This window comes from Bolinopsis microptera, chromosome 13, assembly GCF_026151205.1.
Source record: "Bolinopsis microptera isolate Bmic1 chromosome 13, MBARI_Bmic_1.0, whole genome shotgun sequence".
Classification (NCBI taxonomy): Eukaryota; Metazoa; Ctenophora; class Tentaculata; order Lobata; family Bolinopsidae; genus Bolinopsis; species Bolinopsis microptera.
Window position 1 is genome coordinate 5,202,044 of NC_087084.1, and position 21,146 is coordinate 5,223,189.

The window sequence follows — 21,146 nt, forward strand, 5'->3', positions numbered from 1 at the left end:
TCAGGGTTTCGCGGTCACTCGAATTATTGTATTTCAGCCCAAGAAGGTCTTAAAGACTATTCCGATACACCAAAATGTGCCTAATAGCCACATTTATTTACAACTTATGAAGTAACATATACCTTAAAATGCTTTGTTTCGGAAATATGGCCGAAAAACGGTTTTTGGCTTGACGCAGTTCATAATTTCCGTGATTTTTGGCATTTCCGCCTAGGAAGGTCGTAGAGACTATTCTGATACACCAAAATGTGCCTAATAGCCACATTTATATACAACTTATGAAGCAACATATACCCTAAAAGGCTTATTTTCGGAAATGTGGCTGAAAAACGGATTTTTGTCGAGCAAACAATGACAATATTCACAAATGGGCTATTGGACTGTTAACTAGAAAAGTCTTAAAGACTCATGAGCAACACAGCATTTGTCACAAGATGTAAGATGACTCACTTTGTGTCCAGAAACACCTACAAAAATTGGAGAATGATCTTGCATGAGTTCGCAATTGCCGACTCATGCACATCATATACTCAAAAACGCTCACATTAGGAGTCATTAGTAAATAACTAATACATGATTTGTGAAAACTCCAACAAAAAATAATAATAATAAAATTTGGTAGCTTAAACACAAACTCTAAGCCCAGTGGATAAACCACAAAACTTATGCTCTATTGTGTGAAACAAAGATACTAGATCAAGATAACTATCAAGGAGTGTATGCATAGGACATAAAAAGTTTTGGAACGAAGATGACATGCTTGTGAAGCGAGCTAACAGTCTAACAATTTTTCCTTGGTACAAATTTGAATAAAATGTGTGACGTGCCAGACCAAAATTCAACTTCAAACTTTTTATTTATTCATGCCATGAAACCATAATGAGTTATGTGCCCATCCTTGGAGAACCCGGCGAATGTCCTTGCTGTACGGCAGTGTTAAACAAGGAATTGAAACCGAGGGGTTCCGTTCAGGCCCTTCACACTTTGTTTCTGTCTAGTTCTAATGTACCGTCACAATAGTGACTTTAATATATGTACCAAGAATACCAGACCTAAAATAAATCGGCACTGGATCCGGATCAGATTGTTGCTTGACCGCTGACCAGTACCCCACTTTTTAATTATGGTTGATTTCGCTGCTTCGACCAATGTTGGTCTGTAATCCCTGGATTGAGATTTGTTGGCCACAGTTTAATTTAGCTAATTTCTTATAATACCGCAGTGGTCTGGTTCCCACTTCAGAATGACCCCATATTCTTTTTTTCAGTCGCATAGATTTTCCCATCGTTTGATAATGTGTGTCAACTGTCATTCCCTCGTTTTTTCTAGTGGTGACTGGCTATTTCTTCTGTTATTACAGCTGTGAGCTGCCTCGAGATCTTATCTGGGGCATGGGCACAAATACTAGAACATTAGAAGATTAGAACTGTAATTCTAGAACTTCAGATTAAGGTTACTTGGCAGAATAGCATTAGCAGGGTTCGAGATTTGACTGAGGGCATTCAGGTAACATACCAGGTTCACATCACCAGTTGAAGTGAATCTTAATTTCGGCATGTAATGCCTTTATGCCTTATAAGTTATAATCTTATAGTAGGATCACGGGGTTTTTATAATAGAAGGTCTCGAGATGCTGATTTAGCTAAATTTAGGTTTCACATGTGACATTTTTCCAGCTTTGGGTAAAGTGGATTTTAGAGCGGGGAGGGGGTCTAAATGACCAAAATCTGAACGATCTCTTACTTACGGGACACTACGGGACAAGGGACGGATCTCGGGCCTAATAGCTGTTTTTTAATGAGAGGCTGGAGTTTGGACCTAGATGGTCAACGTGAGGATAGCATGAGGATTTAGGATGCTCTGCCTGCCTTTCGTGGGGTCTTGTAACCCCTAAAGCTGGTATATCTTATCTAAATTAACCTTGGTTACATCTCGTGCTGTTTTGAATATATGATTAGATTTATAGGTCCAATATCAAGCAAAAAAGTCTGATGTCATGTACTGATGTTACACTTACATGATCTCCGACGCGAGGATCTCCGAAGTCCGATCTTAAAGTTGGATCTCAGAGCCAAAAAGAGGAACGTAAGCCTTGGTTCCTTTCTTTGAGAGTCAAACAGGAAATTCGGGGTTATCAACTCAAACTCGGATTCGTAGCACAATTAAAAAACCAAAGAATAAAAATCTTAATGAATTTCCCGACATTCTAAAATTAATATCAGTTCGTATTCATATATATATATTATATATAGCCTGACTGACAATTTTCTCGACTGACTGACAATGTTTCTTCTTTTCCCCATTTAGAATACAAAGATTAGTACATTTTAGCTTATGATTAATATTATATTTTTACCTATAGTTAACCTAGATCAATTCAGTGGCCCAAACTCCAGTAGGTTACAAGACTTAAGTTCAATTCGAGGAACACTTTGATTAAGCATGATCCTTGTCTAGTTGGAGTTATCTACTAATCACTCCTAAACTGAGCGTTTTAGAGTCGAATCTCGAACCCTGCCATTCGGCCAAGTAATCTTAATCTGAAGTTCTAGAATTACAGTTCTAATGTTCTAGTACTAATGTATTAGTGCCCTAGATAAGATCTCGAGGCAGCTGTAATAAAAAAGAGCTAGCCAGTAAACACTTGATTAAAAAACAAGGGAATGACACACATTATCATACGATGGGAAAATCTATGCGAACCAAACCACTGCGGTATTACTATTATGGTAAATGAGCTAAATTAAACTGCAGCCAGACAGATCCTGCGAAGAACGAGCAACAAGGAAGCATCTGGTAACTGACCTGAAGAAGAAGAGGGCTGAACAGACTCATCTCGACCACTATATCCGGTACGGGAAGGTATGTAGCCGTGATAAAAAGCCATCATGAGTTATTTATGTCTCTCGGACACTGATCAGTATATGTAGGAGTGATGAGAATTTTATGAGTTTTCGGATGTTATCTGTATTTGAGAGACAATTATATAATTTAAATACTTTATTATTTGATTGTTTCACACTTATCATATTTCATAATTTTATTACTAGGTGGAGGTGATGTTATTGAGACTTTGGGCGGCCATAAAACTCCTGTTTTAAAAGTTGTTCTCTGTACTTGTTTCACTGGCCCACGCTTTATAGCATTTATACATTTCGGCCCAATTTATATGTTGTTCGATTTGCTGTACATTTGTATATTTGCTATTTTGTAAAAGTTTCAAATCAAAAGAGATGCCCAATAAAGTAGATCATTCTCCAATTTTTGTAGGTGTTTCTGGACACAAAGTGAGTCATCTTACATCTTGTGACAAATGCTGTGTTGCTCATGAGTCTTTAAGACCTTTCTAGTTAACAGTCCAATAGCCCATTTGTGAATATTGTCATTGTTTGCTCGACAAAAGTCCGTTTTTAGCCACATTTCCGAAAATAAGCCTTTTAGGGTATATGTTGCTTCATAAGTTGTATATAAATGTGGCTATTAGGCACATTTTGGTGTATCAGAATAGTCTCTACGACCTTCCTAGGCGGAAATGCCAAAAATCACGGAAATTATGAACTGCGTCAAGCCAAAAACCGTTTTTCGGCCATATTTCGGAAACAAAGCATTTTAAGGTATATGTTGCTTCATAAGTTGTATATAAATGTGGCTATTAGGCACATTTTGGTGTATCGGAATAGTCTTTAAGACCTTCCTGGGCTGAAATACAATAATTCGAGTGACCGCGAAACCCTGAAAAAGGGTGTGGCCGAAAACGCCCTCATTGCATGTATTTCAACCTTGCCATGAAGTCCAAATGTTTTAAGAATCATCTAGAGAGGTGATAACCGTCGAGAAATCGCTTTTAACACGAAAAGCTAACGAGATTCCGTTTCGTCTCGGACTATGAGAGGGCATCGAAGAATTTTTGTTTGTTGAGGACATACCCACATGCTTTTAGAGGGAGTGTGGATAACCAAATGGATGCTTTTTCACTAAGGAGTTCTATTTGCCTTTGTGTGGATGGGGGTAGCCCATTCATAATAGTTTCACGTTGATGTTTGTAAAGCTCTTCCTTACACTTCTTTACTTCACTTATGATATAGCACGCTGCAGTTCCTAATTTAGTTGGAAAGTAGTATACTCTGTCAGCTGTTTCGTAGCATTTACTGAGTAAATTTACTCAGCTATTGATTTGCATTGTGCAGTCTGGAATGCTCAGCCCGCCCATCCTTGCAGGAAGTGAAGCTATCTCTCTGATCTAATCAGGCAGCCCATAATGGCTGGAATAAAGTCTTTATTGACACAGTGTTCCAAGAGTTTGAGGTAATCTGAAATCCCTGGGGTGGTACGGCAAACAAAGTTCCACCTTTTGGAGGTCACTTAGATGTAAGCGGAGTAGGGTATAGGTAGTTGGGGTTCGTTTGCAGCTATATCTATGTCTGCTTTCCAACTCCTTTATTATGAACTCTTTTACCCCTTCTTCAGATCCAATATATGACCCAAGATAATGGCGGACTTTGATAGTAATTTATATATCTAGAAAGAGTTCCTTAGCTTTGGTTTTTGAAAATATCAAAATTATTCAAACAATTTACACATGATTGTCATAATGACCCTATATAAAAACAACCCTTCAAAAACTCAATATATTCCCTATCTCAAATATTGGGAGAAACATTCGAAAATCACCCTTGCCTTGTGGCTCCAAATTCAAATCTAGACTATCTATATTAACAAAGTTCTTTCTTACACCTCTGACTCCCCAGGGAGAAATCACTGCTGTTCTTAGGATTTCGAAACAAAAGTAAGTTAAATTTTGTTTTGTGATATTCCATCTTACTAGCCAGCTTCTTCACCATTCTTTCAGCTTCAACACCCATTCCACCAGACGCTGAGAAAACTAACGGCGTGAAACTTTCCTTCTCAACTTCAAGAACCCTTGGGTTGTAACACCACTTTTTCTCATTTTCATGGGACTGGTACATTGTTGGGATTGATTTGCTTGCATTGGAGGTGGTTGGGGCATGGAACACCCTTACATCAAAATATGCCCTCTCTGAAGCATTCCAAATCGATCTTGCAGAAATTTCCAGCCTAGCTTGGTCCCCTAGGACTGTTCCCTTTGGCAACTTTAGACCATCGACTGAAAGGAGAACTGGCTCAGTCTGCACATCCTTGCATTTCACAGTTCTAATTAGTTCTGCAAAGGTGTCTCTCAACGAGTTGTGCCGCAGTGACACATACCCACCGAGTTTGCAGATGAGCTTAGCTTTGGTAGCATGCTCTGGTTTCACTATCAACCATGTCTTGCTAGGTTTTGGGTAATACCTATACATATGTCTATTTTTGCTGAGTTAAATTCTTTTAGTCTCTACCTGCCGATTCAAAATTAAATATAATCACCAAATATACTCACCGATATACTCACGCTCACCAAATACAACTTCACCCCCTCATCTTCCTCAAAATCTAAGCTCTCCGCCCAAATCAGTCATAACATGAGGGAAGAAAGCTACCAAGGCCTCCTCCCCAAAACTAGAATTCTATAACTTAATTAAACATGATTTCGAACCAGAGGCATATCGACGAATTATCAAAATACCTGATGTTCGAAAAAGTCTGACAAGGTTTCGTATCAGCTGCCATGCCACAACCTCTACATCGAAAGGGGCAGATACGAAACCCCCCCTTGTACCAAGAGAAGAACGTTGGTGCACCTACTGCTTTTTCAGCGAAGGGCTCAAGCCTATTGAGGACGAAAGTCACGTATTGATTGACTGTTTGCTCTACTCCTCAGTTAGGGAAAAATTCAATTTCCATCCCCAAAACATTACTGACCTAGTCGGTTTGCCCTAGATCCTACCACACTCACTGCCACAGCAAGAGCAATCCAATTCTCTCTGTGAACGAAAATTATTATACAGCCTATTATGAGAGCCCAGATTTCCACTCAAATACTGGCAAGTGCATAATGTTTTCTAGCATCTTACTTGAGCGTCTCCTGCACTTCAAAAAGCTCTACTGCCCTGACCCAAAAAAACAACTAGGGTTCTCGAAGGGTGCTCAAACAAATGACCACGTTTTTACCCTTAAGACAGTCATTGACAAATATACCAAGGTTAAGAAAGCTCGCCTCTATGCATGCTTTGTTGATCTAAGAAAGGCCTTTGACACTGTATGTAGGGACCTCCTTCTGCACAAAATCACATGCCTTGGAATAACTGGAAACTTCTTCAATTGCCTAAGTGATATGTATAGAAACTCAATAGCTCATATAAAAATCTCCAAACTCTTGTCCCCTAATATTGACATTGGAAAAGGAACAGAGCAGGGACACCCCCTATCACCGGACCTTTTTAAAATGTATATCAACGACTTGTCATCTCTCCTGAAATCTGTTGGTGATTATCCTATTCTAGCTGACGTCCTAATATCACATCTGCTCTGGGCTGACGATCTTGTCCTACTTGCCCTAAGTCCCAAGGCCTTGCAAGACAATATAAACATCCTATTCGACTTCTGTAACTCTATGGGCCTTGAAGTAAACATTAAAAAAAACCAAGATTCTCATATTCTGCCCTCCTAAAAGAAAACAATCCTACATGAAACATTCATTTTGGGAGGACAGCCCATCCAACACACCGAAAAATACTGCTATCTTGGCATTATATTCCACAGAAATGGATCTTTTACAGCAGCAAATACTGAACTGAGGGCCAAGGCTCTCCGTGCTCTCTATGGCCTCAAAGGCAATATCGTCAAAGATGCCCTCTCTCACCGCTCCCTAAACATTCTATTTGACTCTCTAATAAAACCGATACTGCTCTATGGCTGCCAAATCTTATGTCCTCACTCAAAAACCATGAGATACCTCTCCAAAACAGATAGCAAAGCCAACCTCCAGCATACTCTCAGGTACATCTCACAAGACCACTATGAAAGAATCCACCTTAAGTTTATCAAGTGGTCCTTGTCTGTCCATTCAAAAGCATCAAATATAGGCTGCTGGGGCGAAAGTGGGCGCCACCCCCTCTTCTTTGAAGCCTGCAAACTTGCAATAGATTTCTATAGTCGCCTTGAAAGCACTGAAAATGAACTTCTCTCCGTCCTGCAAATTTCACGAGCAAATTATACTGGGCCTTCCTTGGTACACCAACATCTCTAATCTTCTCACCAAATATAACTTCCCCCACTCATCCTCTTCAAAATCCAAGCTCTCTACCCAAATCAGTCACAACATGAGGGAAGAATTTGTGGATACCTGGAAATCTGCCAAGGCATCCTCACCTAAATTAGAATTCTACAATCAAATTAAACATGATTTTGAACCAGAAACATACTTAGGAGTGGTTAAGATCCCCGATACTCGGAAAAGCTTAACAAGGTTTCGTATTAGCTGCCACAATCTTTACATTGAGAGGGGCCGTTACGAAACCCCCCTAGTACCAAGAGAACATCAATGGTGCACTTTTTGCTTTTTCAGCAAGGGGCTTAAGCCTATTGAGGACGAAATTCATGTTCTAACTGACTGTTCGCTCTACTCCTCAGATAGAGAAAAATTTAACTTCCATCCCAAAAATATTACTGACCTAGCCGGTTTGCTATCCGATAAAACACTAGACCCTACAAAATTTACTGCCACAGCAAGAGCAATCCATTCAATTCTCTCTGTGAACGAAAATTGTACAGCCTACTATAAGAGCCCAGATTTCCACTCAAATACTGGCCAATGCATAATGCTATAGGACCTCAAAAATAGTATTATAAAACATTTCTATCTTATCCCTACACATTTGTAAATAACTAGAATTGTGTAACCTTAAATTATTTCAGAATTATAACTATTGTGAATTTAATAAAATAATTATCACTTTTGTATCCTTGTATCCTTGTATCCTTGTATCCTTGTATCCTTGTATCCTTGTATCCTAATGCTATAGGACCTTAAAATATTATTCAAACAATATACACATAATATAGCAATGACCCTATATAAAATCAACCCTTTAAGAATTCAAAAAATTCCCTTAACAATCAAAAAAAATTTTTACCCTTGGCCTTGTGGCTCCAAGTTAAGATCTAGACTGTTTATATCAACAATGTTTTTTCTCGCACCTCTGTCTCCACGGAGAGAAATCACAATAGGACCTTAAAATGAAATTGAACCATACAAACTAGATTTATCTATTTTTCTAAAACTAGCATTATATAGCATTTCTAAATTATCCCTACATACTTGTAAATAATTAGAATTGTGTAACTTAAATTATTTCAGAATTACAACTATTGTGTACTCAATAAAGTAATTATCACTTTTGTATCCTTGTATCTTTGTATCCTTGTATCCTTGTTTACCTGAGGACCCCAGGCTATTATGTTCATTAACATAATAAAGATTTGGCGGAATGACAGGCTGAGCGCGGCCCAGTAATATCCTTGTATCCTATATTTATCGCTAAATCATATTCTTTCAAAAATGTATTCAAGAAACAAAATCTATAACTTATTTACTGGGCCGCGCTCAGCCTGTCATTCCGCCAAATCTTTATGTTAATGAACATAATAGCCTGGGGTCCTCAGGTAATAACTTACTTGTTTTCTTACAACTAGATTTTTAATTGAAATCTGTTCACAGCTTAAATTAGATTTCACCTTTTCTCGACCAAAGTTTTTTTAACCATACAATTTTCTGAAATAACTGATTAGCATGGCAATTTGTACATTGTTATAATAGACTGACCCAACGCGCGCTCGTGCTACTTCGTAGTTCACCTAACTAGATTTGATTCATGATGTGAATCCTTTGCAACTCGGAGTGATTCAGTGGTGCATCGCCAATCTTACTAAGTGGTTGCTAGAAACATTGTTTGATGCGCGGCGCGGCCGGGCGGCCCAGTAGTGCAAACAAATGCGCAGCGCCGTTATTTTAAACTGAATATTTTAACGCGGACGCCGCGCAGTATAAACAAGTATATAATAGTCAATAAACTACATTAACAATTAACGAGTGATAAGCTTGTAAAATATTTGTTCCATATATCAGGACCGTCGACGAGTCCAACTCGGCGCGCAGCTTGCATGGTAGGTTGTAAACCTACAATAAAATACAACGCTAATTGAATGAAATATCAACACATTTATTTATTAACACACACTCCAAATTATTGACATATTCCTGCAATATAACAATTTAGTAAAAATTAGTAAAAAGTCTCCATGTCCATTAAAAAAAATATTTTATAATTATATTTAAAAGGATGACATGAAAAATGAGATTACGCAAAACTACTCTGGTATTGTCACAAAATGCGAATTTCAACGGAAAAGGTCTGATAAATCATTCAATGGAATGATCAAACTTGAATTTTCGTCTCGAGAAGAAATGATGAAGGTAGTCAAAGACAAGATACAGTTTTGTCATCAGCGCTATATTGTTGAAGAGTACAAAAGAAGGTCCAGGGTTATCAAGTGCAACAAGTGCCAAGGTTGGGGACATATTCACCGGTATTGCACCAAGCCAGCTAAGTGTGGAAAATGTGCAGAAAATCATGAAAGCAATAGCTGTTCAATAACCAGTGGGTTCAAGTGTGCACATTGCAACAAAGATCACCAAGCAGGATCATTTGATTGTGCAGTGTACAAAGAGAAATTGGTTAAATTCTCTCATGATGCATTATGATTGATTATAACACTTCAAGTAGAAATGCCCAAAATAGCACAGTGTTTGGTAAATTATGCACAATCAACATCTGCGGACTATCCCAAAGAAGCAACATGATGCTAAGCAAGTATGCGTTTGACAACGACATCCTTCTATTTGGTGTGCAGGAGACAGGTGCTGGAAGCCAATGGAAATCATTAACAAACATGAAAACTTTTGAAGATACAAATAATAATAGCAACAAAGGCTGTGCAATCATGGTTAGACAAGAGATCATGTTCACACAGCTTCCTGTTATCTCAAACATTTCATCAAATATTGACTCAGTTTGGGGAATGTTATCTTGGAACGGCAAAAGATACATAATTGGCAACCTCTATTTGAAACTGGACTACCTATCAGGTGTGAAAGAGATGTTGGTTATGCTTGATAAGGCTCATGAAATGAGCAAGCTTCACAAGTGTACAGGTGTGATTGCTATGGGGGATTTTAATGCTCGCCACTTTATCTGGAATGATACTGTGGTAAATAAGTATGGAAAATATATTGAAGAACATCTAGACTGGTCCAAGTTCTGTGTCCATGCACCTTCGTCAAGCACGTTCTTGGCAAGGAATGGGAGCAGCCATATTGACTTTTTCATCACATCCACACAGCTCGATAAGTATATAGATCATCCAATTGCAGATCACTTTGCTAACTTGTATAGTGGGGCTCCTTTGAGAGGTCACGTTCCAGTATCAATCAATGTTCAATCACAACCTGTGGCAATCAGGTCAGAGAATGTTCAGAAGTATAACCTTCAGTCAATGGACTGGTTTAACTGGACTAGAGACATTGAGATTGACTTGACACTCGAAAAAACCGATAGCTTAGCAACTGATGGGACTATCAAGGAATTGCTGGAAGTTATTAACACAGCTATTGATGTTTCTACAAAAGAAAACTGCCAAATGAAATGTGTCTCCAAACACAGTAAACCTTACTGGACCCCCAAGCTATCTGTGCTTTCTGGGAAACTAAGATTCGACCTCAAATCGTATTTAACCAGAAATACGGACACTGCATTTGAAGCAATGCAGACCTCAAAGAAGGAATTTGAAGAAGCAAGAAAGCAGGCATGTCAGCAGTTTATCCTTCGAAAGACAAATGACCTGAACACCTCTCAGGCAAAAAAGTTCTGGAAAGAGTTCAATAAGCTCTTCAAACCCCCATCTGATCAAATGGTTGAAGCTCTTATCTCAGAGGATGGAACTATTCTCACAGAAAATGCTGACATCGAGAAGGAAATGTTTGGAACTTTTTTCAGGCTAAACACATAGTTCATAATATCGATCAATTTGATGATGTTTTCTATCAGGAAATAAACAACCTGTATGACAACATCAAAAACAGCAACTTCCAGCCCAGTGAGGATATGGCAGATAGATTTACAAGCAGCTCCGCCCTTTACTGCCCGGTTACACCATGGGAGATCACTGCTACTCTGAAAGGTATTCACTCTACAGCGGCTAGTTTTGATAATCATGAAGTACATCAGTCTATGCTAAAGAAACTAGGTCCAAATGCAATTCATGCACTAAGCAGGCTCTTCACACTCTGCTTGCGTAATGGACTTTGGTTGTGGAACGACTCTAAGATCGTGTTCCTCAAAAAAGATGGAAAGTCCTCATATTCCAAAGCAGGTGCATACAGGCCAATTTCAATCTCCTCGTATGTAGGCAAACTGCTTGAACGAATCTTGGCACAACGACTTGAGGTATATCTAAAGAAAGTGGGAATTATTGATGTAAATCAGGAAGGTTTCTCCAAAGGTAAAAACACTATCAGATACCTCAATAGGCTGACTGCTGGTATTAAAGGTGATATTATGAAGAAGCTTACGGTACTTTGTTTGTTCATTGACTTCGAAAAAGCTTTTGATTCAGTGTGGAAAAAAGGACTAGTTGTTAAGCTCTGGAGAGCTGGCGTTCATGGCTGCTATCTTAAAACTATAGACAGCTTTCTGTTTAGTCGTACAGTTTGCCTTCTAATAAATGGATTTCTCGGCCCAGTTAGAGACTGCCTGGACTATGGGTTACCACAAGGATCTGTGCTGTCCCCTATTTTGTTCAAATTCTTCATTATGGATATCGAGGCTGTCTGTTCAGTGTACCAACAGATTAGTGTCTTGAAGTTTGCTGATGATGGGACAGTTAAAGTGGTTGGCAGAGACTTAGAAGAGTGTCTTTTCTATCTCAACCTGGCTATGGACAGCATTGAATATTGGACACCTTGTTGGCGCCTGGTTATAAACTGTGATGCAAATAAGACTGAGATTATATGCTTCAACTCATATGATCAAGCCGGAATCCCAACCTCATTCAAACTAGGAGGGAAACTAATTCATCTAACAGATCAAACGAAAGTTCTGGGTGTCATACTAGACAGTAAGTTGACCTTCAAACAGCACAGCAAGCATGTCTACAATAATCTAGTCTACCGCTGGGTTTGTATGAGTCGTTACGCAAACAGAAACTGGGGCATGAACCAAGCAGTGCTAGTTAGAGTTGCCAAAACCATTCTCTTCTCAACACTGTTCTATGGATCTATTATATGGATGAAAAATTCAAATATGACAGACATAAACAAACTGTGGTACAGAGTGTCTAAAGCTGCAGTCGGGGCTGTTTTCAATGTACACGGGGCCATTCTTGAAGTCATTCTGGGTGTACCACCACTCCAAACAATGGGGAGAGTAATTTCGATCAAACATTACCTTAAGGTTCTCCATGACTCAGACGACATTCATTTTGACTTCGTGAGAACTCAACTAGATGAAATGAACCCAACAGTACTCTTCCATCTCCGAGACGTGCAGAAATTCTTAATATGGAAAGTAGAACATTTCAGCACTGAAGGTCAGACCTGTCACTTAACCCAGAGAAATCTAGAACAAGTTCTGTTACTACCCAAAAAGATTTATAAGTACACTAAAGGAATGATGCAGCAATTCACAGAGCTTCTTTGGCAAGAGAGCTTACAAAACCTACTACTGACGGAAGGATGGTCTGAAATTCCAAGAGTCTCCTGCAACCCCCTTCCTATCCCCTTTGGAGTGAGCCGCGAAGTGGAAGTATTAGTTATGAGTCTCATGTACAAGAACAATCTACTGAACTCGTTCCTCTTCAGAGTTGACAGAGCAGTGGCCTCTCCGCTATGCATCTGTGGCTCGGATGAGCAAACAGCACTGCACCTACTATCAAGTTGTGAGCTTGTGGACGCGAATCTACAATGTCAAGCTGAACGAATCATCACCCTGTGTAACAGCGGTAGGTCCATGGTCGATCTAGCAGCTGAGCAGGGCTCCATCATACTGAACTGTTCAAGGGACGAAATGTTTATAAGTGTGTGTGTTGAAATTGTAGAAAGCGAGGGGCTACATCTTAAGCGAAAGATTAATCTTTCGAAAAGATTAGGATTTATTATAGCATCTAATTTTGCTAATCTTGCTACTACTATGATAAAGAATGAAATACCATGTATATTGAAGTGTAGTAAAGTGTTATTGGACTTTGCTTATTTGATAACAAACACCTTTAAATTAAATATTGTTTTAATAACAAGGGAATGAGTTTTTCTATTTGAGCTGTTTAGTTCAAAGAAAAGCAGATATGGACTGCTTTAAAACTTTTATTTTGGAAAAAGTTTGTTTCAGTAACCATTGAGAACCAGTGGCCTTTTGTAACTGCATCTTTAACCTCAGTTTCACTTTGAAACGTCAAGTGACTGGTAAAGTCAAATATTCTGTTCTATGAACATTTATTCTAGTATTTTGAAGTGTAGAAATTGTTAAGATCTTTAATTTTGTACTAAATTACTGATGTTTTATAACGTTTTAACGGGGTGTAATTTTGTTAGGTAGGTATTTAAAATTATTAGTCTTTTGGAAATTGAAGTTTTGATCTTTACTATTTATTGTTAATAAAATGCTCATTGTAGCCAGTTATTTTAAGATTTTCATCATCATCATCATATTTAAAACACATTTCGTGCCAAATTGTTATTACACGGTCGGAGGAAAGGTTGCCAAGTGTGTCAATAAAATTTTAACACATTTGGAAATTTTATACATCGGATTTGATTTAAGGTTATTTCTAAATTGATTGATTTGATTTAGTGTCCAAAAATACACCAAAGTAAATTATTTATTTACTGGGCCGCGCTCAGCCAGTCATTTTGTAGGTTTACAACCTACCAGGACGCGCGCCGAGTTGGACTCGTCGACGGTCCAATATATGGAACAGATATTTAACGAGTATCACCCGTTAACCAGTCATTCCGCCTAATCTCTATCTTTAATGTTGTTTAACAACATTAAAGCCTGGGGTCCTCAGATAAATTATTTATATACCCTCAAGGCCTTTTCATTTAAATTAGGGCGAGCTAATATGTAGTGTGTGCGATTTTTTGGAGATTCGAACTGATAGTTACCTGAGGACCCCAGGCTATTATGTTCATAAACATAAAGAATAAAGATTCGGCGGAATGACAGGCAGAGCGCCGCCCAGTAAACTGATAGTTGACGGTGCAGAGAGGCACTCTTAAAAAAGGCAGACCCCAACTCAAATTAAATAAATAGCTGAGACACCTCACGGCAAGTATAGTAGACCAAAGTGACTATTGCTTGTGAACGGTGAATCAACTACCCGCTGAAGCTATCATGCTTCGTATGCACCTCAATACAATGCGAAACAGCAATTACACTTTCGCTGGTTTTTGAGAGGACAATCCGACTTGTTTATTGGTTAAGCATTGGGATCATGCCAATATGGGTAAAGATGAAAGATATGATAGTACCTAGAGACAGTTATATACTGGTTTGACTGGTTGCCAGTTTAAGCAAGAACTGAGCTTTTTTTTTCGTGTATTAATTTAATGCTATATAAAGACTATAAGGAAGAAATTATATGGCTTTTATATCGTCAATTAACGATGTTAAACTTTATTTCAAATTCACTCCACCACAGCCTGTCACTGCCATATCTCCGCCATAATATTAACACTAAGCCTGGGCCTGGTGATGGAATCATTGTTTTACTATATCTTTCTTTTTACTACAATGTAGATGAACTGAAGCAGAGGCGGCTCGTGGGAGCTGGATGGCAGTTTTGTTGGGGGTCCAATCGATGGACTGGGGGGGGGGGGGGGGGGGGGGGGGGGCTTGGGAGCCGGCTCAAGCTGATCCCGCCAAACTACTGATTACATTACACACAGGGCCTTGTAAATGTAATGTGTAACACTTTACAGGCGACAGCAAACAAACACAAAAACTTATAACATGGTTAAGAAGAAACTTATCTTTTTTGATTTACTTAAATTTTGTTTTACTTTTGGTATGGCATCTACTCATTTTTACCCTCATTATTGTTATTCATACATAAGTTTTCAGTTACCAAGACGTCCAACCTTTCTTTGGACAACTTGTACTTCAGGATTTAACACACAGTTAATTTAAATTGTAAACGCTTCAAAGCACATCATTGCATCCGTACACTGAAAATACTAAGGTGTCCTGCGGTCAGCCCCATAGACAAAGCTATCAGAGTGCACGGCTTGAGTGGTGTTCTCTTGCAAGAGAAATATTTTGGTTAGGTGACAGTTTACACTCATTTTGTTTTAGTTTGCTGTGTGGCGTGTGCGTGTATTACATTATTCATTCGATATGGAAAACCCCATGAGTCCAACGACAAAATGTCCTATTAAACCGCCAGCCAGGACACACGAGCTGCCTCTAGCTCTGTGTATTTATTGCAATGATGTTTTCATAGATGTAATACAAAATGTCTTGCCATAAATGGTCATTGCACTTGATTTATTGTCATCCATTTGCATTGGCCCATGATCGTGGGAACTCCATCTCTTTCAAAGGCCAGTTTAATGTTGTTCTAGAATTAAAATATTCTTAGTAGAGTCAAATTTACAGTGCTCGTTACTGTAGGTTGTTTTTTAAATAACTTGGGATTTATAAGTAATATCTGATCTTGTTCAGTAATGTATTATCTGAAATTATTTGCTAATTATAAGATAACAGTTTGATGTTTCATAAATAACATATAAATGAATTTATTGTGAACACAGAAAAAATAATTCAATAATAATAATCTGATCAATTTTAGGTCGGCAGTCATGTCTTTTGGCAAAGAGGGTAAGTTAACGTCTCTATCATATCATTTAAACAAGAAGAATGCATTTAAACTTAATGGAAAATGAATAGCTTAAGGGATGGTTCACATACTAATGTGAACGCTTCACTTAAATGATAGCAACAAACTTGCTAAAGAAATAAACAAGTGCTCCTGCTCATAAAGTTGATTTGGTAACAAATTCTAACCAATCAAAGATACCTTATAATAGTGTATATTGAATTGCTATAACATGTCAGATGTTGACCGGATGGTGGAACTAATACAAGACTACAAGGACAACCTGACCTACCCTAGTGACACTAATTTACAAGAATGCATGAAGAGGGTTATCAGTATGTGCCAGAGTGAGCTCTTCAATGCTCTACTTGGTAATTTGCTTACATCAAACTTTTAAATTTCTATTTTACAATTTTCTTCATCTTATTTGATCCTTTGATTGCTTTGAATTTGAATTTTACACAAATTTGTTAACAAGGCTGATGTAAGTTTTGCATGTATGCAATGTCATAACAGTCTGATTGATTTGACAAAATATAATAGTTATATGGAAAAATAACTTGTAAAGGATAAATCCTTTACATGTTATTTTTCCACTTCGCCATATATCATCAGCTCTGATATTACCATCTTCACGACCATGATGATCTTTATCTAACAGCCATATCTTTTATAATATCTAACAGTCATATATTTGTATTATATCATGCACCTTTACTATGCTTTAACAACTACTTTATACTCTGTATTATAAATGTGATCATCACTGATGATCTCACATCAAAAGCTCTGTTGCTGCATTTTAAATGCAATTATACACACGAAAGAGCAAGTAGTGCTTCTCAGCATCTAACGCACAAGTACTGGTGTTTAAAAAGTGCCTAAACAAGCCGATGAATGATGTGTTATGTTAATAGTATGCATCACAACTTTAACAAATTGTACTGCACAGTTCTCTAAACAAAGCAAACGTGTATTCTTTTCATATTCATATCAAACTTGTATCTTGTGTTCGAATAAGCTTGAATATAATAGGCTTGTTTACTGGCAAAGAATATTCTTTTCTTTCATTTTAAAAGAAAATCAAGATCTCATCTTAACAAGCATTCAAGTCCGATTATTATATACATGTACACTGATACAGAATCAATATATATATATATATATATTATATATACAATACACTTGCACTGTAGTATTACACTAGATCAAGATACAGCCCCAGACCTCTCTCTCTCCCTCAGATATACACGAATACCACAAAGACGTACTGTTGAACAGCGCCGCCCCCGCCCTCCTCAACAACACTCCTCACATCAACAACAACAGCAGCGTTGCTTCAGAGAGACCTCATCCGGGCCTTAACTTATCTGCTGCTCCTCCCGAACAACCTACTTTCAGGTTTGTAGAAGTGTTTTTAGAATTAGAATTAGAATTAGAATCAAATTTACACAGCAATATAATAAAAATAGTAAATAATTTAGAGATGCTTCGATCTGTTTTGTGCTATGGAGTATCGAGTCCTGGAATGTTGTGGCCTGGAATGCAAACCACCATCCCGTTAATGTGCCCCAAATTTGATATTGATGCTCGGATTATAGTTTATAGTTCTACTGTACTTGATTGTATTACAGTTAAAGTAGCGGCAGTGGTTTACAACTAAGTACAAGTTAAATATCGGAGAAATATTTTAAATTGCGTATTATTTTTACTTGATAAAATTATTTTTAACCGGGACTGTATTTTGCAGACCAGAAGTTAGTACACTTCCAAAGGCACCCCCAGCAGATGACACTGTCACCGAAACCATTCTCCTGGAAAAAGGACGAAACGGTAAGATATTTTGTTTTTCTGATATTTTGTTTTTCTGATATTTTGTTTTTCTGATATTTTGTTTTTCTGATATTTTGTTTTTCTGATATTTTGTTTTTCTGATATTTTGTTTCATTTTCTTTTCTGATAATGTTATGTTAGTTTTACTCACGGTGCACTTGAACGTGTTTAATGCTATTTTCTTACGTTACACCGAGTATATTCATATTCAATAAATTGTATACTATTTTCATAGTCAAAATTCTTATATAATCAGCTTGTACGGTCTGTGTTCATGTTAAGTATTCCTCAACCTACACCCTTATCTTATGATCTCGTTTTACTTCACCTTATCTTATCTCTATCTTATCTTATCTTATTTGCAGGTCTAGGATTCAGTATCAGTGGTGGTTACGACACACCCCACTATCCAAACGATAACAAGATCTACATCACTAAGATAATACCAAACAGTGTTAGTGACATGGACGGAAGGCTCAAGTACGTGACATTTCGTGTTTACTTTATCACGTGACATTTTAGAGGGAGGGGGTCGGCGTGTAAAAGGGGGGGGGGGGGGGGGGGGGGGGGGGGGGGGGGGGGGCAGGGTGGGGGCATGTAAAAGCTTAGGCTAGTTGAACTTGTACACAATATTTTAAATGTGTGAAGTGGCTTATAACAGACAAATAGCTAAATATTGCTTACGTAATCTATGAACGATCCCTAACTCTAGTAGTCTAGTACGTATCATGTTGTGCCAACTGTAGGGTCTGTTTAGGTCAGGTGACTAATGAATATCAACTTTGAGATGGTGTACTATATTATAATGATATAGAACACATTGAAAATATGATGTATCTAATGTCACTTTCATTAATATAATATCAATATTGTTTGAGTTATTTAGTTTTACGTCTTCAATGTTGTCTTTGATATTGCTGATTTTTCACTTCTATTATATAAAAAAGATTCTAATCCCGAAAAGTTTTAAAAATCACATTTTATAATTGCACCCCTTTTAAAGCTCTAAATTCGCCGTTTTCAAGCGTGCAACTTGCGGGTGTGCAAGATCTTCAACCCGTAGTTCTGTCCTATAACTTGTGTCAATGAGTCGTACGTTTGCTACTGAAACATGCAATATGGCTCTACTACAATTTCTATTTTAATTTTTTGTAAATATAATATTTGTGAAAGTTTAAAATTTAAAAAGATCACGTTGGCAGTTTATCTCCTGTATTACAAACAAACCCTCCACAGGGTGAATGATTGTCTACTGAAAGTAATGGATAAGGACCTGGAGAACGTGTCACATGATGAAGCTGTTGATATTCTCAAGAATTCTCCACCAAGGGTAAATACCAAATATTACAAGTACTAAGTTACTTTCGTGTGTTAATACTGAGTTACTTTCGTGTGTTAATACTGAGTTACTTTCGTGTGTTAATACTGAGTTACTTTCGTGTGTTAATACTGAGTTACTTTCGTGTGTTAATACTGAGTTACTTTCGTGTGTTAATACTGAGTTACTTTCGTGGGTTAATATATAATACTGAGTTACTTTCGTGTGTTAATACTGTGTTACTTTCGTGTGTTAATACTGAGTTACTTTCGTGTGTTAATACTGAGTTACTTTCGTGTGTTAATACTGAGTTACTTTCGTGTGTTAATACTGAGTTACTTTCGTGTGTTAATACTGAGTTACTTTCGTGTGTTAATACTGAGTTACTTTCGTGTGTTAATACTGAGTTACTTTCGTGTGTTAATACTGAGTTACTAAGTTACTTTTGTGAGTTACTAAGTTACTTTCGTGAGTTACTAAGTTACTTTCGTGAGTTACTAAGTTACTTTTGTGAGTTACTAAGTTACTTTTGTGAGTTACTAAGTTACTTTTGTGAGTTACTAAGTTACTTTTGTGAGTTACTAAGTTACTTTTGTGAGTTACTAAGTTACTTTCGTGAGTTACTAAGTTACTTTCGTGAGTTACTAAGTTACTTTCGTGAGTTACTAAGTTACTTTCGTGGGCTACTCTAAGTTACTAATATGATAATATGTTATTATGAAGCATACAGTAACACTCGTTACACTAGGTACTGTTAACAATCGAGAGAAAGCAGCAGACAGAGAAGTTGGTACCACGTGTTATTGAAGTCTCCTTGAACAAGGGGGAAAAGGGACTGGGTATCTCTATTGCGGGAGGAAAGGGAAACCAACACATTCCTGATAGTGACGGTATGTTGGTATTATCATATACCTAATACCTAAAACTCTCAATAGTATAAGATTAAAAACTCCGAATGCTCCCGATTGACGATTAGACAAATTTTGAGAAGTTTCTTGATATAGATAAGCTATTTGTCTCCTGATACAATGATAACAATGATAACGATTATAACAGGGGGGGGGGGTCCAAGGGGAACTTTGGGGAACTTTGGGAAAGTCCCCCAAGATTTCTGAAGTTCCCCAAAAAAAAGTTCCCCAAAACTCCCCAAAGTTCCCCAAAATTCCCCAAAATTATTTAAAATTATTCAAAATTATTCAAAATTATTCAAAATTTCTCTAATATACATTAATACCCATTAATGTTAACATGTATGTTATTATAAGGTATAATCTTAACTTACTTTGTTGATACTTGCAGCATGATAATTTGTTTGGCATTATAATTTTTTTGGGGAACTTTGGGGAATTTTGGGGAACTTTCTGAAGTTCTCCAAAAAAAAGTTCCCCAAAATTCCCCTTTATTTGGTTTTTTTAATTTTTGTTCATTGATAATTTTTTGGGGAACTTTGGGAAACGTCCAAGGTTTCTGAAGTTCCCAAAAAACAAAAGTTCCCCAAACTCCCCAAGTTCCCTTGGACCCCCCTCCCCTTATTATCTAATACCTACTTCAGTGCTTTCTATTTTTCTTACTCGTAACTCATCTTCAATATATGTGCTAGTGTTCCTTACTCTCAGTGAGTATCTCAAGACACTGATGAAACTCTCATTGGGCACGCGATATTCGTAATTATCCGATACAGTACTAGAGCGGAATTAAGTTGATACTTTCCCTGTTCCCACATCATCATTAGATTCATTAATCAGTGTTTCTGCTATCTGAATATCTTTAATAATCTTAAACGTATCTATTTAGAAGGAGTCGCGAAACAAACATCAAGTGGTTGAAATTCTTTTCAGGCCGAACCGAACTCTTTAGTATCAAATTATCAAACAGAGTTGTATCGTTGACATGTATGAACATTGAATACAAGTTTACTGATAGGTCCAATTCTAGAAACTTTGATTCTTAATATTCCAAGTGACTGCTACAATTTCGTGCTGTTCTGTTAGGATAACTTGATACCTCTGGAGATCATAGTGGTCTGTTCCTGTTGATTAGAGATTTAATATTCATATTATATAATTATAGGTGCATATGTACTGTAAGTTTGTAAGTTACACTAAATATACTAGAGTGATTGTGAAAGAAATCGAATTATTATATTATAGGTAGTACGCCATGCCCA

General features: G+C 37.4%; 2 protein-coding genes across 2 annotated transcripts in view; one reads left to right on the forward strand and one right to left on the reverse strand.

Moving 5' to 3' along the window:
- Positions 1-21,146, forward strand: part of LOC134824726 (disks large 1 tumor suppressor protein-like) — a 107,152-nt gene that overhangs the window by 73,403 nt on the left and 12,603 nt on the right. Inside the window, exons 2-8 of the mRNA XM_063836702.1 lie at positions 15,802-15,830; positions 16,068-16,199; positions 17,073-17,229; positions 17,579-17,661; positions 18,027-18,141; positions 18,898-18,991; positions 19,728-19,869. Of these exons, the coding sequence (XP_063692772.1) occupies positions 15,812-15,830; positions 16,068-16,199; positions 17,073-17,229; positions 17,579-17,661; positions 18,027-18,141; positions 18,898-18,991; positions 19,728-19,869 (742 nt within the window). The 5' untranslated portion in view covers positions 15,802-15,811. The remainder of the gene's footprint in view (positions 1-15,801; positions 15,831-16,067; positions 16,200-17,072; positions 17,230-17,578; positions 17,662-18,026; positions 18,142-18,897; positions 18,992-19,727; positions 19,870-21,146) is intronic.
- LOC134825483 (ras-related protein Rab-18-like) overlaps positions 5,444-21,146 on the reverse strand; it is a 58,035-nt gene continuing 42,332 nt past the window's right edge. The window contains exon 8 of the transcript XR_010161548.1: positions 5,444-5,456. The gene's annotated coding sequence lies outside the window, so the exon portion shown is untranslated. The remainder of the gene's footprint in view (positions 5,457-21,146) is intronic.